The following is a 21,292-nucleotide window of genomic DNA, read 5'->3' as shown; positions in this document are numbered from 1 at the left end:
ATTTTGACTGCTCCTATTGGATCACATTCAATTCTGGAGGACATGTGTACCTAATGATGAGTCTGGACTTTTTTAATGCATTCTTGGTCGAACGAAACGTCTGATTGAAAAACAAAACAATAAAACAAAACAGAGTGTTAAAGAACATCATTTTAGTTACTGCGTATTTGGCGGTGCGTCTGTGCGGGCATGTGATTGGCTGAGTGTCTTAGGCGCATATAAAAGCGCATTGTGCTCCAGTGCGTCAGAGTGGAGCGCAGACAGACCAGAAGGGTGGAGAGGAGCCAAACACCACCCGGGCTCTCTTGACACAGCGTGACAGCGTCACAGAAGAAACCCCACTATCTTTATTCATTCAAGACAATTACATGGAATGTGGATGAGGAAACTTTGGCGAGAACTATTCTCTGCAACATCACTTTCCGGTACGTCATGATTTTTTTTATATATATTAAAGGTCCACATAGCACATAATCATCGCTATCTATTCATCAAAAAAAGTTAATTAGACGGTTCATTTATCTGTTGGGGCATATATAGAGTCTGCAAGATATGTTTTGTAATGTTATTAACTTCAATATGACATTTAGGATTTTTGCATTGTGAATTACCTGCAGAAAGTTTTATTGACAAGCAAAACTGTGCATTTTGAATCAACCAAAGTTCATTTTCCAGATTCCATTAATGCATTTTACCCCTTAAAATCCAATGACATCATTTTTTGTGCTCTCCCGCCATTCTGTCACAAATCACATGGACATGCACTTTTACAAAAACAAGCCATTAAATAATTGATGTTCAGTACAGTGTGACAAACTGCAGCATGCTCTGAATTTCACAATTAATGATAGAAATCATCCGAATAATCCGAATAAATGAATAATTAGTGTAACCCGTTATTTGTGGTGATTTGTGTTATGCCATGACTTATGGTACCGGTTTGCTGTGAGGTTCCCTCAGAGAATCCCATCAATGTTGATGTGGTTCTTGTTTCCAAGAACTCATGAGACTCACCAGACCTTTCCACTTGTCGGACAAACGTGACCACTGATAAACAGCAGGACTTTGTTTCACGGTTTATTGTGTTTAATCTTGTTATTGTTTGAGGATTGTGTGGCTGTTAGATGAACAACTTGTGTTGGGTTGAAACTTTTTTCATGCAAAATGACCTCTTGAAGAAGAATATGCGTATAAAGTCCATGTTGGGTGTTTGCGGGTATAGAGCAAAAGTAGTGATTTAGTTTATCTTTAAATATTTGCTGAGTGGGACCGCCACTTAATTGCACCATGTCTTGCAGCTACCATAGTCACTCTTACATGCTTAACTTTTTAACTTTCATTGTTATTTTTTCCCATGAATTGCAACATATATTCATTTTTTATCCAATTGCTTCTCTCACTTCGTCAAATTCAGATCCATGCAAATTTCAATGACTGTTGAGTCAAGTCAGGTTTATTTATACAGCCCTTGAAGGCAACAATAAACACTGAGGTAGCAGCTCTAATATCAGAGGTAGGATAGTCCAGTGTTGGAGCCTGAATAGAAAAGGTTGAGACCACCAAATTATGGTCTCCTCGATCTAAAATCTGGAGCCAAATCAGACAGGGATTCAGAGGTAGGATATTAGATTAAGAGGCTGAAACTCCCACCAGACATCAGCCGCTCTCTCCCTCTCTCAGTGCCTAATAACCTCTCCTCTTGAGCAGGGGCCGGCTTGCACAAAGCCACATCAGAGAGGATGGTGTGGAGCTTTGCCAAATTTTTAAAACCAATTTCTTGTGATACGTGTGTGAGTTCATCCTTGTGATTTTGTCTTTGTATGTGTAGACAAGCAGCCTCTGTATTCCGGCCTCAATACCAGCTGTGTTTCATGGATTTTGTGCATGAATTTATGTGAATTCAGCAAAAAAAAAAAAAACATGCATAAATGTAGTTTACCCACAAACATTTCTCTTGAGAGACTAGGATTAGGGGATTGTCCATTTGTGTATGTTATATGGGCTCGACGAGACATAACCCCCCACATGTGCAAACATTCAAGAGCAGTTTCCCAGCCAAGTCATAAACTGGCCATCGTCATTATCACCATTCCATTTTGCTCTCAGGTGCGCACATGGCAACACTCTCTTCACCTCAATAATAAAAAAAAGTTTGCATTAGAGTGGATAGGCGTGGGATACAAAATAAATAAATAAAAAGTAAAATGTTCCAGCCATAATATTTATCCAATAAGTTTGCATGCCTGTCAGAAAACTCACATCTAAACACAAACAGCTGGTTTCCTGCCTGTCCATCCTGATGATTTGTCTATTTTTCCTGTAGGACAAACACCTTGGGACAAAGATCTGCACTGCCAGGCCCAAAGCAAGCAAGTCCCTGTGTGGAAAATGTGTGTGTGAGAGTGTGTATGTTGAGACTGCTGTGTGCCTTTGACTCAGGAAACGCCTCCCTGTGAAAGAACCTGCCTCACTTCACAATGAAAGCCGTCGCTCTGCTCTGTTTCCTGATGGTAGTGGAGGTCGGGGCCTCTCGGTTCATTCGGGACACCCCGAATGTGCCTGACACTGATGTCTTCAAGACTAATGCTTCCATGCAGAGCCTACCCTCACAACCGGTCCGGCCGAGGGGATCCTTCCCCCCCATGTGTATAAAGCCCACAGAGATTAAGCACGCCTTCAAGTATGTGAACACCATTGTGTCCTGCTTGATCTTTGTGGTCGGGATCATTGGCAACTCAACACTGCTAAGGATCATATACAAGAACAAGTGCATGAGGAATGGACCCAACGTCCTGATTGGCAGCCTGGCCCTGGGAGACCTTCTTTATATTGTCATTGCAATCCCCATCAATGTGTATAAGGTAACTTGACTTCCTTCACAGCCTTTCTTTGGCTTAGTGCTTCTGGTCAGAAAGCTACTATATACACTCATCATGGGAATGACATATCTCATATTTCATTTATTCATTTTGGGCCCTTAATGATTTGTGTTTTGAAGTGTTTTTTCCAGTGTGGAATGATCATGCCGTCATCATTCGACAGTTTAAAAATATATATTAATTCATAAATTATGCTGCTTTGCGGGTTAATATTGCCTATTATAATCCAATTGTGCTTTATTTTTATCCCAAATTAAGCATGTGTGTGAGACACACACACACACACGCCAGACTTGATTGATTGCCAAAACAACAGGCTTTTATTGCAGGTTGTAATTATCTCAGGCCCAATAGTTCCTAATAAAAATCCCTCATAAAAACACAGGTTGATGTTAAGTAGTGATTTTAAAATTCCACATACAGGTTCAAATATGTTTATTGACAGAAATGATAGAGTTTATTTGAAATGTTTGATTTCCTGCCACAGACCCAGCTTTTTCAGCATAGTTCACAAATGAGTTGAGGTCAGGGCTTTGAGATGGTCAATCAGGAAGCTTAATTTCAGCCTGTTTGAATATATCTTTGAGATAGTTTGGCGGTCAAACCTTTTCCCGGAAAGCCTTTATCGTGTCCCTTTGGGCAGCTGCTCAGCTCAGCTTGTCCAAACCTTGGTGGTGACATTTCCAAATAACTCGGACTTAGGTACTTAGTGACAAAGTACTTAGTTGTTTGAACTGATCATCTTTACAAAAAGCTTTCCCAACTTGTGTAAATGTGTAATTATCATTCTTAGGACTTTCCCACTGTTGAAATGAGAGCTGTCTAAAAAAACATTCCTTGCTGCCAAAGCGACACTACAAGCTGCAGTCAATCATGATTATATTGGTATAAGTGGTATAAGCATTCCATTCTGTCAAAAAGAACCATTCAAATAAATCATTAAAGGGTCCAAAATTAATAACACATTCTAACTCATGCTGAGTGTACGGAAACCTTTGTTTTTTTTGGTTGGAAGTGGTCATTTTTATGTGATTTTGGCCATTTACAGAATTTAGTACTCATTGTGGTGAACTGATCCTATCATTACCAACTTTTAACCACCTCTTAGAAGGATTGGCAATGCAACATTTCAAATGTCCATAGGATGTTGGCAGAGCACGGTAGCAAAATTTGAAATACAAAACTTTCGGACGATACTTCATCTCTACAAGGCCAAATCTCGGTCATACTCGTCACCGCGGATAGATGTGACAGGGAATGTCTAAATGGTTTTGGTGTCAAGTTGACCACTTCAAGGGGATTTTTTTTTTTCAAAATAAGGCACTGCATATCTTTGTGTTCAATTTTCAAAATAAATAGGTGTATTTTTCACAGCATGAATTGTTGTAAATAAATTTAATTGTTATAAATCTACTAATAAGTTCCTGGCAAAAGTTAAATGTTTTGCTTGTAATATGTATAAATCTTAGAATGTTTATACTAATCATTTGATACATTGATTGATAGTTATTAAAATGCTGAGAGTTTACACTCATTTCAAAGGCCTGTTCAATCTTTTATTCATTTCCTCAAGATGTCACTTCCAATTACTTAATGTAATTCATTTCATTATCCATTCAGGCCAGTGATGACTTGGCAGAAGTTACATGTAGCTGTGGTTTATTTACAATTGTATTATGAGTGTGTAGTTGTACAGAAAGATGTGTAAATAGTTGTGTTGGATCGACAACACGTTGTCACGTGAAAGCATCTCGCACTCTTTCATGTAATGGAATCCACTGATAACATTATAACTGTGTGCACAAGTTTTATTCTGTTTATAATGACTGTAAATAAGCTGGATCCGTACAATCAAAGCAAAGTAGAGTCTTAACTCCTTGTGGAATTTGGTTTTTAATACTGGGCTGTATTTCAAGATGACAGCTTAACACTGAACTGTCAGAGTGTGTTAAAAGGACAATTAGGGTTGGAATGTTGAGTCTTTTTTCCTAAGACTTGAGACATTGCCTTGATGCTGACCTGATATGATCAGCTCATGGGAGTGAGAATGTAGTCATTTTATAGACACATTTCATTTATCACTATTAGTTTTGGCGACCCTTGACAAGGAAAAGTGGGGGTGGGTAGAGGGCCGGGTGTGGGTTTGATGAAAAAAAAACAGGAAGAGACCCTCACTTGAACCCCAAAGAGTTATCCCATGTGGTGATTACGTATTTCCATAACGAAAATTGTCATTTTTTGTTTCCTTAGCTAATAGCAGAGGACTGGCCCTTTGGGGTGTACGTCTGCAAGATGATGCCGTTCATCCAAAAGGCTTCAGTGGGCATTACTGTGCTCAGCCTTTGTGCCTTGAGTATTGACAGGTGCTCCTTATTCACAAACATCTATGTGGATCTTTAGTGCTCAAAGCAGGCGAATAAAATTTTGCATTTACAGGTACCACGCAGTGACATCATGGAGCAGAGTAAAGGGAATGGGAATCCCTGTGTGGAAAGCTGTGGAGGTGGCGCTGATTTGGGTGATTGCTGTGCTGTTGGCAGTCCCTGAGGCCTTGGCGTTTGACATGCTGGAGATGCCATACAGAGGCAACAAACTGCGGGTGTGTTTGCTGCATCCGCAGCAGAGCTCCAACTTCATAAAGGTACCAGAAGAATCAGCACTATGCCATGTAAAGAAAATTAAAATGTATTAGCCTCAGAGTGAAACAGGTTGAACGCCATCTGTTTTGGTACATTTGTCAAATCTCTTCACTAAACACATCTGACTTAGCATTGTGCATTCCGTTCTTTGTGTGTGTGGGGGGGGGGGGGGGGGGTGAGGGTTAGCAGTGCATCAGTCATGTTTACATTAAGAGCCTTAACCTGAAACACTGACTACTTCAAATGGAGTTATGTTTTGGCTCGCTAAATTGCTAATTACTACATTGGTAAGCAAAGTCCTTCTTACAAATATGGCAAATCACTCTGCCTTTATGAATGGCGGCATTGGGATATTTTTGAAATGTAAATTTCCCATTCATTGGACCGACAACTCTCACATGCTCCTCCATTTTCACATCTGCTCTCCGGTACTCATCGCTCCTCACCTTGCCCTCCAATAAACAATGGGATGGTGATGCTAAACAAGCTGAAACACAGTAACAGCCAATCAGTGGCCACTGCAGTGTATATTTTAATTAGGTATTCTTTCATCCTGGAAATTGACTTTCACCTGGGAATTGATGCCCTATTTGTTGAATATGTTTAATTAATAAAAATAGAATGTACAAATAAATGATAAATCCATCAAAGTATAGGAGTTTAGGATGTTCATTTTGCACATATGATACTTTTTTCTGAATGGGTCTATTTCTCTCCAGTTCTACCAGGATGTAAAAGACTGGTGGCTGTTCGGATTCTACTTTTGCCTGCCACTCGCCTGCACAGGAATTTTCTACACCCTCATGTCCTGTGAGATGCTGAGTCTCAAGAAAGGCATGCGGGTCGCACTCAACGACCACATGAAACAGGTATGACTGCAAACATGAGTGCTGTATACTAAGTTTGTGGTCAACCGGAGGGCTTCCATCGTCTTGAGCATGAATGCTTGTCTTTGTGCAGAGGAGAGAAGTGGCAAAAACGGTGTTCTGCCTTGTGCTGATTTTCGCTCTCTGCTGGTTGCCACTTCACCTCAGTCGTATCCTGAAGAAAACGGTTTATGACCAAAATGACCCCAACCGCTGTGAACTCCTCAGGTGGGCATGCTCATATACAAATACGCTGTGCACATGACGAGAACCCATTGTTCTCTGCCTTGTGACTTCCCGGCAATTTTGCATAAACTTTCCCCCTTTCCTTCTAGCTTCCTGTTAGTGATGGATTACATCGGCATCAACATGGCTTCATTAAACTCCTGCATCAACCCTATTGCCCTTTACTTTGTCAGCCAGAAGTTCAAAAACTGCTTCCAGGTAAGGACGCAAAGACAGGATAAAATTGTATGTAACATTTTATGTAAACTATGTATGCCTTTTGAGTCATTTCCATTGCATGAAATAAAAAAGCAATTGGAAATGCTTACTGGTGATGTTTCTTGACACTCTATTGGTCCAGTCCATGACTGTCTCTGCAGAGAGAGGCCTTTTTTTTCATTTTCAGAATAATTTTAAGTTTATTAAACTCTTTTTTTGGGATGTATTCATGGTTATGGGTACTTATTGTGAGAGTATGCCGTCTTCTAATCTGATTTTACACTCCAGGACGTCACTCGGGCACGTACAGCACAATAATAAGCAATGTTCTAATTGTTGAATGAGCTTGGTATAATAATCTCTGTCAGTGGCTCAGAAACCAGAAGCACACTTCACCCCCTTTGCTTTCAGTGCTGCCCACATTAGTGTATGGATGTGAATGACTGTTTGGTGGTTGCAGAGGCCGAATTGGCAGCCACGTTTCTGTCAGACTACCCGACAGCCGTGGATACCACCGGTGATAATCGTTGGAGTGAATGAACAATGAATTCACTTCATTTAAATATACTTGGAAATCCCAGAAAATAAATGTACAGTACACTCAAAGCATGTGACTTTAGCTTAAATTGCACATTGGCTTTGGATCCAACCCCTCATTGCTCCTAATAACACTGTTAAAGAGATTCAAATGATCTGCTACTATTAAAAAGACTTTGTATTTGTGAAATACATCCAGTAGGATCTCATTAAAAGAAGCATAATGTGTTCATTACCTAGCATTAGTTTTAGGGAAGATCTGCTGCCAGTATCAGTAACGGTCGATATCAGTAGCAGTAAAGAAGTGCTGCAAAATCCGGGCAAACAGTTAGCATCAAGACATGATTACTACTTCTTTTTTGGTACAAGCAACACAGTTGCGGTTGATAAAGTGCTCGATAGTGTGGTTGAGTGTGAATGTGCAATTTGGATCCTGGGCCAGAGAGTCACTGAGACAAAAATGAAGTGTTTCTCTAACCATATTTTCATGTGTGCATGTACAGCACATAATTTTCTTGAAAAAAATATTGGTGTAGTAAAAAAAAAACAAACATAATTTTAAACTGTTTTGTCCTTGCAGTCTTGCCTGTGCTGCTGGTGCTATGGAACATCTCCTTTGGATGAACGAGGATCAGGGACAGGATGGAAGGGCTCCTGCCACGTCAACGGACTAGACCGCTCCAGCTCCCGTTCCAGTCAGAAATACACCAGCTCTTCGTAAACACACACACGTATTCCGCACTTCATTTCCTCCCAACGCCCTTCTTCCCATCAGCACTGACAACGGCTGGGATATCAGATCCAGTGAAGCTAGGTATAAGTCTTCAAAGTTTTCAACAAGACTCACAGTGCACTGAAAGACACAGAAGGATCAGCCAAAACTGATGAATGAAAGACTGTCCCTGCAGACGGACGACACTAAGGCTACATTTCACAATGGAGCTCAGTGGATGCTAAATCTGTCTGTGTAATATTATTTCCATCCAAATTACAGCCTTCTATAAAATATATGCTGTATATTTAGCTTTAGCAATGGTTGAAGCTTCAATACCTCGGAGAGAAAGACGGGAGGCAACATACGTATTGCCCTGAGTTAGATGATATCCAAAAAGCCTAATTCCCACGTGCCTTGATAAGGTCTTACCGGAGAAAATGTAGAGAGCTGCTGTCATGCTGGTTTAAGTAACGTGATATTGACAGATATCACATCATTGCCATTTTGTTACGCGGTGTGTTGTTTTGTTTATGCTGCATGTTACAGGAAGCTTGTTTTCCAACTGTGGAAAAAAAACACATAACCACATGACCACACCACATAAGGTCTTTTCTTTGGCAAGTCAAAGGCTGGTTCTCCTGTGGTGATCAGTCTGTGTCTGTCTTTATACCTCCTTATGAAGCATATTTTTATACATTAGTATTTCATAATTCTGTCATAACCAGTGTGTCAACTGGAAGTTTAAGATGTCCTGGATTTCTAAGCAGAGGTATATGATATCATAATGTGAATGATAATATCTACAGATGTAGCGAGACCTTCCTGCAAGTGCCGAACATATACTGCGTGGACAAAAGTATTACAGCACTTAGCCCATTACACAGGATCTATTAACTATAACAGCTTCCACTCTTCTGGGAGATACCACTGTTGTGATTCACAGTCTGCTTGTACGGATCTGACTTTGTGCACTGGAGCACATGCTGGAGCAGGAAAGAAAGCAATAATCAAAGGCCCACTGATTAATTCACCATTTGAAGAGGTTTAGTGCAACTGGTGTATCAAGTTTTCAAAATGTGATTAATCATAAGTGCAGTTTGTACTTGAATGTGACTGGCGGTCTGACCTACAGCAGACTTTTCCACAGTGCAACTCATTGTATAGCCACAGTAATCACATTTGGAGAAACATATGAGCTTTGCTTGCTTTCAAGAACAAAAAAGTGATTGAATCAAAAGTATTTAATGGTGACTGCTTTTGGCACATGTTGTGGAAGCATCTGATGAATGTGTATCATCTAGTGAGATATTATGCTGTCATTTTGTCTGTTTACCTCCATTATTGAGCAAATGCATTTCTCACACATTTGTCATGAAAATTGTTCTTGCTGGATCAGCTGATAACGCAAAATGTGACTCATCAACTCAATTTCATAGCAAATCCACAGCAGTACAGTGTGCAAGAAAGGTTCAAGCAGCTTTGCAAGCTACATTTCTGAGGGAGAAAGAAAGACAAAAGCCAATTTCAATGTCAATATTGATACGCATTTAGATTGTATGTATTTATAAACAGTATACAGTAATAAATATTATTTTATATCATCTGTGTTTTTGAGTTATTGTCTTCCGGAATCGATTGAGTTGTTGCAAATTAAAGTTCATGAATTTTATTGCCTGGGGCCAATGATAGATGAGGCATATGGTGCAGATGGCCTCAGGAGTGTCCACTTATCCTTTTCCTCTGTCTTTGTGTTTATTTAGACCACACACATACGCATAATAAAGACGTTGTTGTGATGTTCGGAGTGTCCATGAATGCATCTTGTGGTAGTTGAATGACAATGAGGAAATGTCGTTTCAGACGAGATGCGGTTGTGAGCTGGGGATATATGGTGTTGGAATTGCAATGTTTATGTATTCTGGTCACAATAAAGTCATAAACGCGCATCTCCAAGTCATAAAAAGAGACACTGTGCCGCCGTCTGTTGTTATGGCAGAGAGGCGTGGCTTTGCGTTAATTACACAAACAAATGTAACGTAATTAATTAAATAAGTTGCTGTTTTTGACACCCTTTGTAAAACGTGCCATTTAAAAAATGCATGTTGTGTTCAGTTGTTGACTAATGGGTTCTAATGTCCACTTGGACATGCATGTGTGGAGTATGTACAGATAGCAGGGAAGAACATAAATGTTTTTCAGTTAATATATAAATAAATACATGTGACTAAGAAGCATCTGAAACTATATTGATGCTTTTTTAATCACAGTGAATTAGTTTCTTCCTATTTTTGTATTAACATTAAACCTCACGTCGGCAGTTCAACAATGGAACAGTCTCCCTCGCTGACAATCAGGTGACAGAGAGGTCTCGGGGCGGGGTTTCCTTTTCCTGGATAGCAACCAATCACAGCTCAGTGCTTCTTGGTGAGGTCCCGCCTCCAAACTGCCAAAACTCTTTTCCCACAGGCTCGCCGGAAAACATCCAGAAAAACAAAACACCACGCCCACGTGACATTTACTATGTGTCACGACGTGGAACTCGTGGTCATTACATCTGTGGGCGTGGGACATCCAAAGTGCACGTGGAGACGATTATACTCGCGTGTGAATTGACTTTTGATGCATTTCTGACACCATAACAAGCGTTTGACCTCAGGCCACGCCATTACTCCCAACACTGCAAATAATAATGTTTGTTTGAGGGGCAGAACGGGAGATTCAGTACTGGTTGGACACTGACAGGGAACATCTTACAGCCCACTTGGAGGCCGCTCTGGGCAGCCTTGGCTGTCCATCCTCAATGATGTGACTGCATAACATGTCCGTCAAAGCAAATCGGCTCAACACATGGAAATGTCGCAGGGCTAAGCGGAAAATGCTCAAGAAAAATGCCACAGCACAAAGTATGAACCCAAAAAGGATGATGATCCCTTGTTCCCTTGTGAAAACATCAAATAAGCAGTGACAAATGTTCCCAAGTACCCATGCACGCATCAATGCATTAACATGCGACCGACAGACGGATGTGATTAACACCATACAACCCATTCTTTACACTTCACCCACCTCATTCCTTTTCTTTCTTCATCTTGGCGGCACAGTACAAAAATACCTCACACCACATTCTTCTGCTAATTAGTGAAGCTTAACTCTAAAAAGTTTCCTACAGATGTGAAACAGATCTGTAGAAAAGTCAGATGCAAACAATTTGGTGCACCGCGGTTCCTTCAAAAAGATACAATGACAATAAATATCACAGAATGTCAGTAATAGGGGCATAGCAGGAGGAATAATTAGTTGACAATGAACATACGTGTTCTTAAGTTTGATGTCATGTTTTTACTCCACATGCCAACAATTCAAGATCAAATACAAAAATGTAATTTGCTCACAAAAACAGAACATGTACAAATGTTGGAATGAGCCATGACTTATATAATGTATATGTTAAAAAAACATAAATAACATATTCACAGGAAGATACGGAAGACGTCAATATGCATGATGATCTTTTACTCCATGGGTTCCTCCTGCTTCTCTTGGGACTCGTTTACTCTGGCCTTGGGTAGGAGAAAAGAACAATTCAATTGGAAGTTAGAATTAAAACAAAACAACAAAAACAGCAGGAACCACGTGTCCCATAACATTAGCGTTTCACATCCATTCATTTATTTGTGGTGGCCTGCCACAAACAGTTCATGATCAGGGTTTCCCCTGGGATTTTTAAAGCTGTGGTGGTGGGCTGCCACATACGAGCCCTCACTACTGTGAGATACTCTTTTTCAAGCAGGTGACTAGCGATAGTGACTTTTTCTGGTCTTACTGAACACTTTTGAAGATTGACATGAAATCACATATTGTTCTCAACAAGCAGCAGGTCCTTCTGTGGGTCCCTGCAGCATCTAAAATATTGTTTGGGACATTAAAAAAATAACCAAATTGAGTTACCAACCAAAAACACAATGCCGTTCTGTGGTTAACTCTGCATCGTGTGTGTGTGTGTGCGTGTGTATGAAAAAAGTTTTTGGTCAACATTGTGGGTGGGAATGACCACAGAGACTTAATGAGATGAGATGGAACAAGAGCTACACAATGCATGATGACAGTCCCCACAGGAAGATAACAGATGTGTCCCGTGCAAGCAGGCTTAAATCACTATTCCATCTTCTCAAAGTATTCAATGGAAATTACCTCTGTCAAGCTCAAAAAGCATGAGAGATTATGTCTTTTGCAAATGTATGCAATGGAATCGGCCAAAGAAGATCCCATTATATTTTGGAGCAGAGCCGGAGTACATACCAGGCTACATACGGAATAATGTATTGTGAGCAGATGGTGCCGTTATTAAAAAAAAAGAAAATACTGCTTCTACTTTGTAATGCGTATTTAAATCATTTCAAGGCTTGTGTTTATATTTTGGTATGTAATCCACCACAGTAGTGAACACAGTAAGCACATAACACTAGTGGATGGTGGAGTAGTGGGAAGCTTTCGTGTGCATGGGCGCCAATATTAGGATAACCATGCCAGGCATATAGATGCATGAAAATACACATCTCTCATATCAGACAGATGAGTGTGGACATTGATGAATGGATTTCAATATCTTCATTGGCATGCTTTGCTGTTGACACATCAAAACAACACCCACAACTTGCTTGAAAAGGATGCTGTCGTGGCAACAGTGTTTTCTGAACAGCATTCTTTCTTAAAAAGCCAATAAATTAAATTATTCGCATTTGGGAGAATGCTGTCATTCATCTAATGACTGGATTAGGCAGGACCTTCGAGTGCTTGGGTTGGCAATTCAGGATTGAATGTTGAAGGTAGACTGTGATGGTTGGATGTGAGAACAATGCACTTAATGTCTCATCAGTCGAACAAATTTCTTAATGTTCACACAGGTCCAATGAATTATAAGAGGAAAACTAGACCCCGCTTGTCTACGGATGGCTGCTGGACAATTGCTGATTTTACTCTTACCTCGAAGGTGTTGAGAACATGTTGACAAACATCACAGAGCTCATTTAGGCCCCTCCTAAGAGGCTCAATGGCTGGAGTTCCATCTGAAAAACAAACAAGCAAACATAAAAACAGCAAAGCATGCGTGAGGAAAGAGCCCTACCACCGACTATTCACATGAATGAAACACAAATTCTGTAAAGCAGTAATCCATCTTGGTTATAACACTGCTCTCAAAACAGCTGTCGAAAACAAGGTGTCCACCGCACATGCTGGATTTCGTGACTGGTGTTCCGTGGTGCCATATTGAGACTGTTGGAGAGCAAATATTTCAAGCATGCTCGCTCTAATAATCATTCTCTCTCACTTATTTTGACAGATTTGCTCAAAAACAAATGCTTGTAATCTCTTCAACGCATGAAAGGCAATCAAGATGAAGTCTAATTTGTGAAACACAACTGCGGTCAGTAATTCTAGAACAAAATGGGGAGGGAATCTGTCTGTCTCGACAACTTCAAGTTTAATAAATTATCCAATCAGCGGGTGTCTTTCAGGTTCTGAGACATGAGAAGTTGCAAAATTATGCTTTCAAGTGGCTATGGGACCCTACAAGATCTCGGCCTGTTTTCATGGAAGTACCATTGCACATTACAGGGCTAGCGTGATACAGTGTTGTTCAGAACTTTTCCTTTGATGACCAGAAAAATGTCTAAGATGAAAGTGTGTGCCCCCTAAAAAAAAGTCAAATAATGTGGAAAATCTGGTGGAAATAAGAACAGAACCATTTGAATGACATCGGTTTCTTTCGGATTTGCAGTTAAAACATCATTCAAAACTTTTGAATTGCTATCCAAGAATAATGCCTGGAATGTTTAAAAATCAGTGGAAATTTTGCATGATATAAAAGTGTCATTGAATATCCTTTCCCAACCCTTTCTTACGGCTTCTCCCTGTCAGGGGTCGCCACAGCAAGCCAATCGCATGAATGGTTTTGGCTTCGTTTATAATATCCTGGCTGGGAATTGAACCATAAAAAGGCAGCAGTGTGTATCATTACACCAGCAGGCTTCTGATAAAATATACATAAGAGTGTGATGAAATATCGCACAGGTGGTCATCGGGTTCTGGGATCACATGAGTTCTGTTCCTAGACTGTGATGCACACAGAGGTGGGAGAAAGACAAGTGTTTTGCAAGTCTCACGTCTTTAAGTCGAGTCTCAAGTAAAAAAGTGAAAGTTATGTCTCAAGTCAAGACAAAACAATTACAAACTGTTCAGTTCAGGAGGAGGCGCTTTAGTGGTTATAGTGGGAGTTTATATTGAAATATTTACAATTGCGGTATTTACTGTATTGACTTGCCCAAGCGGAGAATTGAACCCAGGTCTTCCCGATCTCCTGACTGTGTGGCCTACACAATTGAAATATTATGGTCCATTCCAGTTCATTTCTGTTGTTTGTCTTGGTTCTTTTAATAAAATGCTCGGTCATTGTGTGGAAGGCTTTTGCTGGAACACTCACAGAGACTAAATAAGCTTGTTCGCATTTCTAAAAGACATCATTTGCCTCATCAAATCCACTGTGACAAATCTTACTGCCCCGGATATGGAAAGACCCACAAGACTGTGGAAAAGCGTGCCAAGGTGACAGAAAGTCAATATCTCCTGCTAATATGCTCCATTTTCATCACAACACAATGTTAGTGAATGTTATTATTGTTGTGAATTTGTCACTGCCTGTGCATGTGTTGCATGTCTTGTTTGCTGCCAGTGGTCTCGGTGTGAACTGCTTCCTATCTCATACACATGTTTTTACTAGATCTACTCTGTGAATCTCAGAACAATACTATAGGGTTTCATTCCAGGGCTAACTGGTCTTCTATTTTCCAGCAGTCTGTGTCACATGCTGACAGTCAAAAGAAACATACTTGTGGCCATTTCTTGTGCTTGTTATACCCTAGTTATCACAAGACAATATCAGTGAATGTTTTTATTGTGTTATTGGTGTGAACATGTCACTTTCTTGGCTTTGCTGTGAGTTCTTGGCTGCATGTGTTTGAATTTGGTTCCCAGAACACAGCCTGGCAGCAACATCATAACCAAGATGACGTCTGTTCCGAAAACTTGCTGGTGGAGTCAAAATCATCACTTCATTTCACTCCTGTTTGATAGTCCTTTATTTTTTATCTACGACAGCAGTACGACCAAAATGGTTACAATACAACTGCCTGAAATATTTTTTCACCACAAACACCACAAACTCTTTAGAATTTTCACATTTGTAACTGAACTATGTGTGTACACACGTGTGCATACATTAAAATGTCCTCACAATGTGTAACCTTCTGCACATTACACTCCTCCGTGCTCTCTCAATTCCTTTCTCTTTTTATGGCTTATGTGAAATGCATTAGTGGAGTGTTGTTATCACCTCTTTCTGCCTTTGCACAGAAAAAACATAGACATAAAGATGAAAATACATTGTTGGGATCGAGCATTCCGGATTATAAAAACTTATAAATACGTCTTTGGTATCAAATGAGTCAATGAGCATTTGCTTGTTGTTCATTTAGGAGATAGTGACCCATCCATACATCTTCGATGCCGTCACAGGGATTCATTAATTCATGCATTTTCTACCACTTATCCTCACGAGGGTCACAGGGATATCAACAAAAATATCTCTGATCCACCCATTTTACTGGGTCACATTACAGTATAATGATGACAGGAATAGCATGCATTAGACAAGGCTTACGGTTCCTGCTGCCTGAGAGGTAATTGTGCACGAGGTCAGGAGCTCAAGGCCAAGGATGCTCAAAGAAGTCATTGCTCAGGCCAACAACAACACATCTCAGTTTTGCACAGATCATATATGTGATGAGGCCGCTGTTGAAAAAGGTTTTTCTTTCTTTTTGTACGCGGAGTCATTGCACTCTTAGATCAAGTGGAATGCATGTAGTAAATGACAGCCTCGTGACGGCGTGTTTTACTTGATCAAGTGATATGTTTACAAGGAATATGGCATCTCTCTTGCTATGTTGCACATCTGCTCATATAAACAAAACAGCCCTTCTACACCCCAGAAACTTTACCCTTCTAACTACTATGTGCGCTTTGACTGTGGAACCCAAATGAAGTTCCGTGCTGTTATTAGGCCATTTCGGATACCATCTTTGTATCATTTGTAGCACATGTTGGACTAAGTATTGGACTACTTTTCTCATTTTCTTTCACCAACCGCATTTCAATAGTCTACAACTGTTTGCATGGTCACTACAGTTTTAATTTAACACTTTTACTTTGTGCTCCACAGCTGCACCACATGATCCACTTTGCACACATATTTATTTGCATGTGTTTGTATTGCACAATAAACCACTCAACCAAATAGAGTTTGTGTCTATTCCTGTAAATAATGTGTAATTCTACATTCTGCAAACAAAAAACACAAGTGGCCACATGATCTTTATTGTGGTCCGTGGTGTTTTTCCTAAATATTTCTGTGCATTTACCGAAACAGGGGCAAAATGTCTTACCTTTGGTCTGAATGCGAAAGTTGATCTTGTTTTCAGATGGGTGTGTGATGGTGTAGCCGCAGAACTCTACGCACTCACTAGTGTAAAGAAAGAAAAGGGAAAAATGATCAACAATTTGTGGGTGTAAACTGACAGAACATCTTTCCAAAACACTGACTTTTTCATGATCATGTATCGCAGGGAGTTTCCCAGGGTATGGTCTTCATCATGCATCACAAATGTGACGGAGCCCTCATCTGCCCCATCAGCCTGGACCTAAAACACATCACCAATACATACCTGTACGGTTACACTTACGGCACTATAAGTGTTACTGTGCCCTATCAATAGTGCCGCCTACTGGGGAAAGCGACGACAGTCAGGCTAATAGGTCAATAACTGAAAAGTTGACACAATTCCATCAATAATTACATTTCTATACCTAAAGTGTGGAACAAAAACGAAACTAAAAAGTGGAGCTGATTTTACCACAGAATGCCCCACGTGTAATAACACTGTGAGCAACAGCAGTTATGTATCCAGTTGAGCAGTTGACAATGAACGCCATCGTTCTACTTAGGCTGCATAGGTTCTTTGAACTTATTTAATAAAATGACATGTGAAGCCTTTATTCAATAATTATGCTCCTTACCATCTCCAAGACTCGTTTTTTCTCGCCTTCCGCAGCCATGCTGTCCGCTTACTTCCTCTGCTTCTCGCAGAGTTCATTTGGCAAAATGAAAGCCATAATGTTGTCTGACAGGCAAACGTATCGTATAAAAACAAACAGTGAGTCATTCAGTTTTTCAGTCGTTTAATATTTTATTTATATAAATTAAGCTTTTAATAATATATCTATGTGAATGTGAATTAACGGCAAAACAAAATCACTCATAGAAAAAAACGTAACACTTGATCCACATAATAAAGATACCAGTAAAAGAACGTATTGTTTGCTATGATGTTTCTGGTGAATCGTCTTACATAAACATTTTGAACATATTGATGAATCCATTATGTGCATCTAATAACAGAAAAATGCGTTTCATGGCAAATATTTTCCTCTCAAAGCTATTCCAACTGTGCACAAATTACCTGTAAGAAATTAGGTGGGGCAAATGTTTCGCCTATCTGTCGCAGATTCGTGACGTATGTGCAAAAACCTAAAACAAAACAGGAAATGACTTTATGTAGTCCAAGTAATGCGGACCAACTATTAGAGCTAATGTAACATAAACTACATTACCCAGTAAACCAGAAAATTAGCTTCCGGGCTAGAGGTTTCAGTGCTTTACAAAGCAGAAGTCACTCGAAAGGGATTTGCTAGGTGTTGTTCGGTGTTGGAATTTGTGTAAAGGCGCCACATTGAACACTGCTAATAATCAAGGTATCGAAATTAGCATTGTATGTGAATTCGTTTCACTACCAGAACAGAAATGATTGAGCACGAACTGTGCAACTCTAGTGTTGTCAACATTCGCAAACTAAGTAGCTGGCTGTTATTGACATCATAGTATGGCCTCCGTTGTCTTCGTGTATAGATAATAATCGAATAGCTATTGAGACATTTTACAGTTCTCGTAACTATTATTATTCGTAACATTCGAAACGTTTCAGTTAATGTTATGCCTGCCTTTCTTGCAGCAACCCCCATTGTTGTTGTGTGGACAGTGAACAGTCGATCACAGCGAACAATCCAGCTGTTACCATGGCAATCCTGTTTGCCGTGGTGGCCCGTGGAACCACCATCCTTGCCAAGCATGCATGGTGTGGCGGAAACTTCCTCGAAGTGACCGGACAGATCCTGGCCAAGATCCCATCAGAGAATAGCAAATTGACCTACAGCCATGGCAGGTAGCTGTGCATTTGGTCGACACTTGCATAGTTACTTTTTCATCTAGCACTTTTTCCCCTAGCAGTGTTTCTTACCACGTTGTCGCTTATCTTTCAGCTATCTTTTTCATTACATCTGTCATGACAGAATCATTTACCTGTGCATCACAGATGATGTAAGTACCGACTCAAATAGCTGTGTTTAAAAGTGGCATACAATATTTTGCATGCATCAAAAGCATTGGCAACTACAAAAAAATGTGTTTCTTGTGTGCTCAAGGACTTTGAAAGGTCACGTGCATTCAGCTTCCTTAATGAGACCAAAAGACGCTTCCAGACAACCTATGGGTCGAGAGCACAAACAGCCCTGCCGTACGCTATGAACAGCGAGTTCTCATCAACGCTCGCAGCTCAGATGGTAATTATGGCAAGAGAGAACTTTTTTGCATTGCTTCAGTTGGAGTTTCGTTCTCGGAAGTACAACAATATAGAGGCCATAGAGCAGCACAAAAGTGCGACTTTGTGTGATCTCATTGATGTATTTTTCTGCAGAAACACCACTCAGACCCACGGGGATCAGATCGCCTTACTGAAACTCAGTTGCAAGTGGATGACTTGAAGGGTATTATGGTCCGCAACATAGGTGAGGTCTCATCAGTGTCATTATTTGCTTGTATGTGTGCACAGTGGAACTAATGAGGTTGAATGTAGTGTGCTCCGAGATGAAAGACGACATCTGAAAAGTTTGGATCAGGATCCAGAATTATTTAATTCATTCATTGTAATTAATTTCACTAATGCATAGCTGAGGTCTGTGCTTAATTTAAGTACAGTTCATTTTTAAAATATTGTCATGTTACATTTTTTTTATTTTCTGTGTGAAATATTATTGAAATGTTATCATCACCCTTTGTGTTTGCAGATTTGGTTGCTCAGAGAGGGGAGAAGCTGGAGTTGTTGATTGACAAGACTGAAAATCTGGTTGATTCTGTGAGTATTTTGTTTTCTAGTGTACAGTAAGGCTCAAAGTAGAGCCGCTGCTCCTTCACATCGAGAGGAGCCAGTAGGTGAGGTGTTCTGGGCATGCCCAGCCGGGAGAAGGCCTAGGACCTCGGGCACGCTAGAGGGATTATTATCACAGCTTGCCTGGGAAAACCTTGTGTCCTCCCGGTGGATCTGGAGGTGTCCGGGGACTGGGATGTCTCGGCCGCAATGTAGTGTGTGACGACTGTATACTTAATTGCGGGCTATTTATATAAAGTGATCAACACTCCCTTTTCTGTTTGTTTTTTTGTAGTCTGTCACATTTAAGACCACAAGTCGTAACCTTGCCAGAGCCATGTGCATGAAAAACCTCAAGCTGACTCTTCTTATCGTGCTGGTGTGCCTGGTGAGTAAGAGATTGTTTTTTATTAAATGCTGATTGCTGCTTTTGTTGTCTTTATCAAGGAAATACTTGTAATATAGGTCGTTATAGGTGACTGCCCAAGTGACATTGGGGACATTATATTATTCATGGCATTTAATAATAATACATTGCATTTCTAAGCGCCTGAACCGATACTGAGCCAATATTTACTGAGCCAATACTTTAGGCAAATACACCAACTGTGTCTGGTAAATTTAAAGTAGTGTACTGTATTTCAAACCATAGCATAAAGAATCAAGACATCAAGACTTTGTCTCTGCTCCTTTCAGGTGGTCCTGTACATTATTGTGTCTGCTTCCTGTGGAGGCCTCAGCTGGCCATCTTGTGTCAAATGAGACCATGGTCATTATGCGGGAGGTCTGGAAAAGATGGAGATGGAGAGAAGCCCCTCTTTTGACTGTGTTTGCCAATGGACAGAAAAGGAAATACAACTTCCTGTGCTTTTTTTTAATCTCAGCTTGCCTGGACACCTGCACCCACTTCTTCCTCCTGAAAGTGCACACATGGCCTTCAAGACTGGAGGCTCCACTAGATACCACTCGAATGGACAGCAGCTACAATTAATGCGGCACCATTATCTTGTCTTAAACTCGTCTGCCTGAGGTTTCAATTTGTGGCGCTGTCTTGTATTTGTGTATTCCATCCATTCATATAGAAACAATGAACCCCAAAGTGAACAAAATCTGACTTTATTCATAGTACATGCCTGTTCATCAATGTGCACAGAAGCCTTCCGTATGGAACACGTTCCAGAGATGGGCTACAGCCGTCCTTTGCTCTTTCGTTATATCACCAAATGTTGACAGGATACAATGGAAGACAAAAGCGTTTGCCCCCTTCCTGATTTCTTTTGTCACACTTAAATGTTTCAGATTATCAAACACATTTAAATATTAGTCAATGACAACAAAACTGAATACAAAATGCAATTTTGAAATAAAACTTTTACATCTGCACAGATGAGTGGCTTAGGGGGCAATCACTTTTTCATACTGCTGTACATGATTTTCTCACCAATAAGTAATATCAGTGAATGCAGTAAGAAAAGACTATTCCAAAAATGTACACGTTTATGTATTTAATATTAAATATCTGGCATGTGATTCTGATGATTGAAAAGATTGTGACGTATGAGCAAATCCCGTCTTTATTTTACCTGTTTCAAGTCTCTAACACAATGCACTTTTTTATCATATACTTCTAGTGTGATCATGGTGTGTTAATATGTTGATAACAATGTACTTATTTAATAATTGTACATCCTGATTTGAAATAATAAAAAACTGCTTAAATGAAATAGTTGATGCTTGGCCCCAGTGCTCAAAAACGACCAACTTGGTTTACATATTTATCGAGGGGGGGTTACATCTTTGCGTCTCATAAGATGACAAGGTCAAGTTTTTGTCAGGATAGTATTTATGTAAAAATGTCAAAATCACAGCCATGCAAACATTCAAACGCCGGCCATTTTAT

At 40.1% G+C, this 21,292-nt stretch overlaps 3 protein-coding genes across 5 annotated transcripts; 2 read left to right on the top strand and 1 right to left on the bottom strand.

Annotated features, from left to right (window-relative positions):
* The first annotated feature begins 259 nt into the window (after nucleotides 1–259).
* On the top strand, nucleotides 260–8,466 carry LOC131110543 (endothelin receptor type B-like). Its single transcript, XM_058063754.2, has 8 exons — nucleotides 260–425; nucleotides 2,324–2,861; nucleotides 5,130–5,242; nucleotides 5,316–5,520; nucleotides 6,238–6,387; nucleotides 6,479–6,612; nucleotides 6,720–6,828; nucleotides 7,946–8,466. The coding sequence occupies exons 2-8, from the start codon at nucleotides 2,478–2,480 to the stop codon at nucleotides 8,084–8,086; spliced, it is 1,236 nt and encodes a 411-aa protein (XP_057919737.1). The 5' UTR covers nucleotides 260–425; nucleotides 2,324–2,477; the 3' UTR covers nucleotides 8,087–8,466.
* A 2,930-nt stretch (nucleotides 8,467–11,396) lies between these two features.
* Nucleotides 11,397–17,325, bottom strand: polr1d (RNA polymerase I and III subunit D). Its single transcript, XM_058063756.2, has 5 exons — nucleotides 17,210–17,325; nucleotides 16,736–16,833; nucleotides 16,579–16,655; nucleotides 13,064–13,146; nucleotides 11,397–11,640 (listed from the first exon to the last, which is right to left on the bottom strand). The coding sequence occupies exons 1-5, from the start codon at nucleotides 17,246–17,248 to the stop codon at nucleotides 11,593–11,595; spliced, it is 345 nt and encodes a 114-aa protein (XP_057919739.2). The 5' UTR covers nucleotides 17,249–17,325; the 3' UTR covers nucleotides 11,397–11,592.
* Nucleotides 17,326–17,811: 486 nt separating this feature from the next.
* Nucleotides 17,812–21,102, top strand: sybl1 (synaptobrevin-like 1). 3 transcript variants are annotated; one of them, XM_078788280.1, is made up of 9 exons: nucleotides 17,812–17,944; nucleotides 18,202–18,411; nucleotides 18,509–18,566; nucleotides 18,671–18,808; nucleotides 18,943–19,033; nucleotides 19,313–19,380; nucleotides 19,688–19,780; nucleotides 20,089–20,176; nucleotides 20,277–21,102. In XM_078788280.1, the coding sequence occupies exons 2-8, from the start codon at nucleotides 18,266–18,268 to the stop codon at nucleotides 20,152–20,154; spliced, it is 660 nt and encodes a 219-aa protein (XP_078644406.1). In that variant the 5' UTR covers nucleotides 17,812–17,944; nucleotides 18,202–18,265; the 3' UTR covers nucleotides 20,155–20,176; nucleotides 20,277–21,102. The 3 variants fall into 3 exon arrangements, with proteins under 3 accessions (XP_078644406.1, XP_057919401.1, XP_057919402.1); XM_058063418.2 differs by having other exon boundaries at nucleotides 20,089–21,102; XM_058063419.2 differs by having other exon boundaries at nucleotides 17,820–17,944; nucleotides 18,229–18,411; nucleotides 20,089–21,102.
* The last annotated feature ends 190 nt before the right edge of the window (nucleotides 21,103–21,292 follow it).

Source organism: Doryrhamphus excisus, linkage group LG22, assembly GCF_037039965.1.
Source record: "Doryrhamphus excisus strain RoL-2023G ecotype Guam linkage group LG22, RoL_Dexc_Guam_v1.1, whole genome shotgun sequence".
Classification (NCBI taxonomy): Eukaryota; Metazoa; Chordata; class Actinopteri; order Syngnathiformes; family Syngnathidae; genus Doryrhamphus; species Doryrhamphus excisus.
This window is presented reverse-complemented; position numbering and strand designations above follow the sequence as displayed.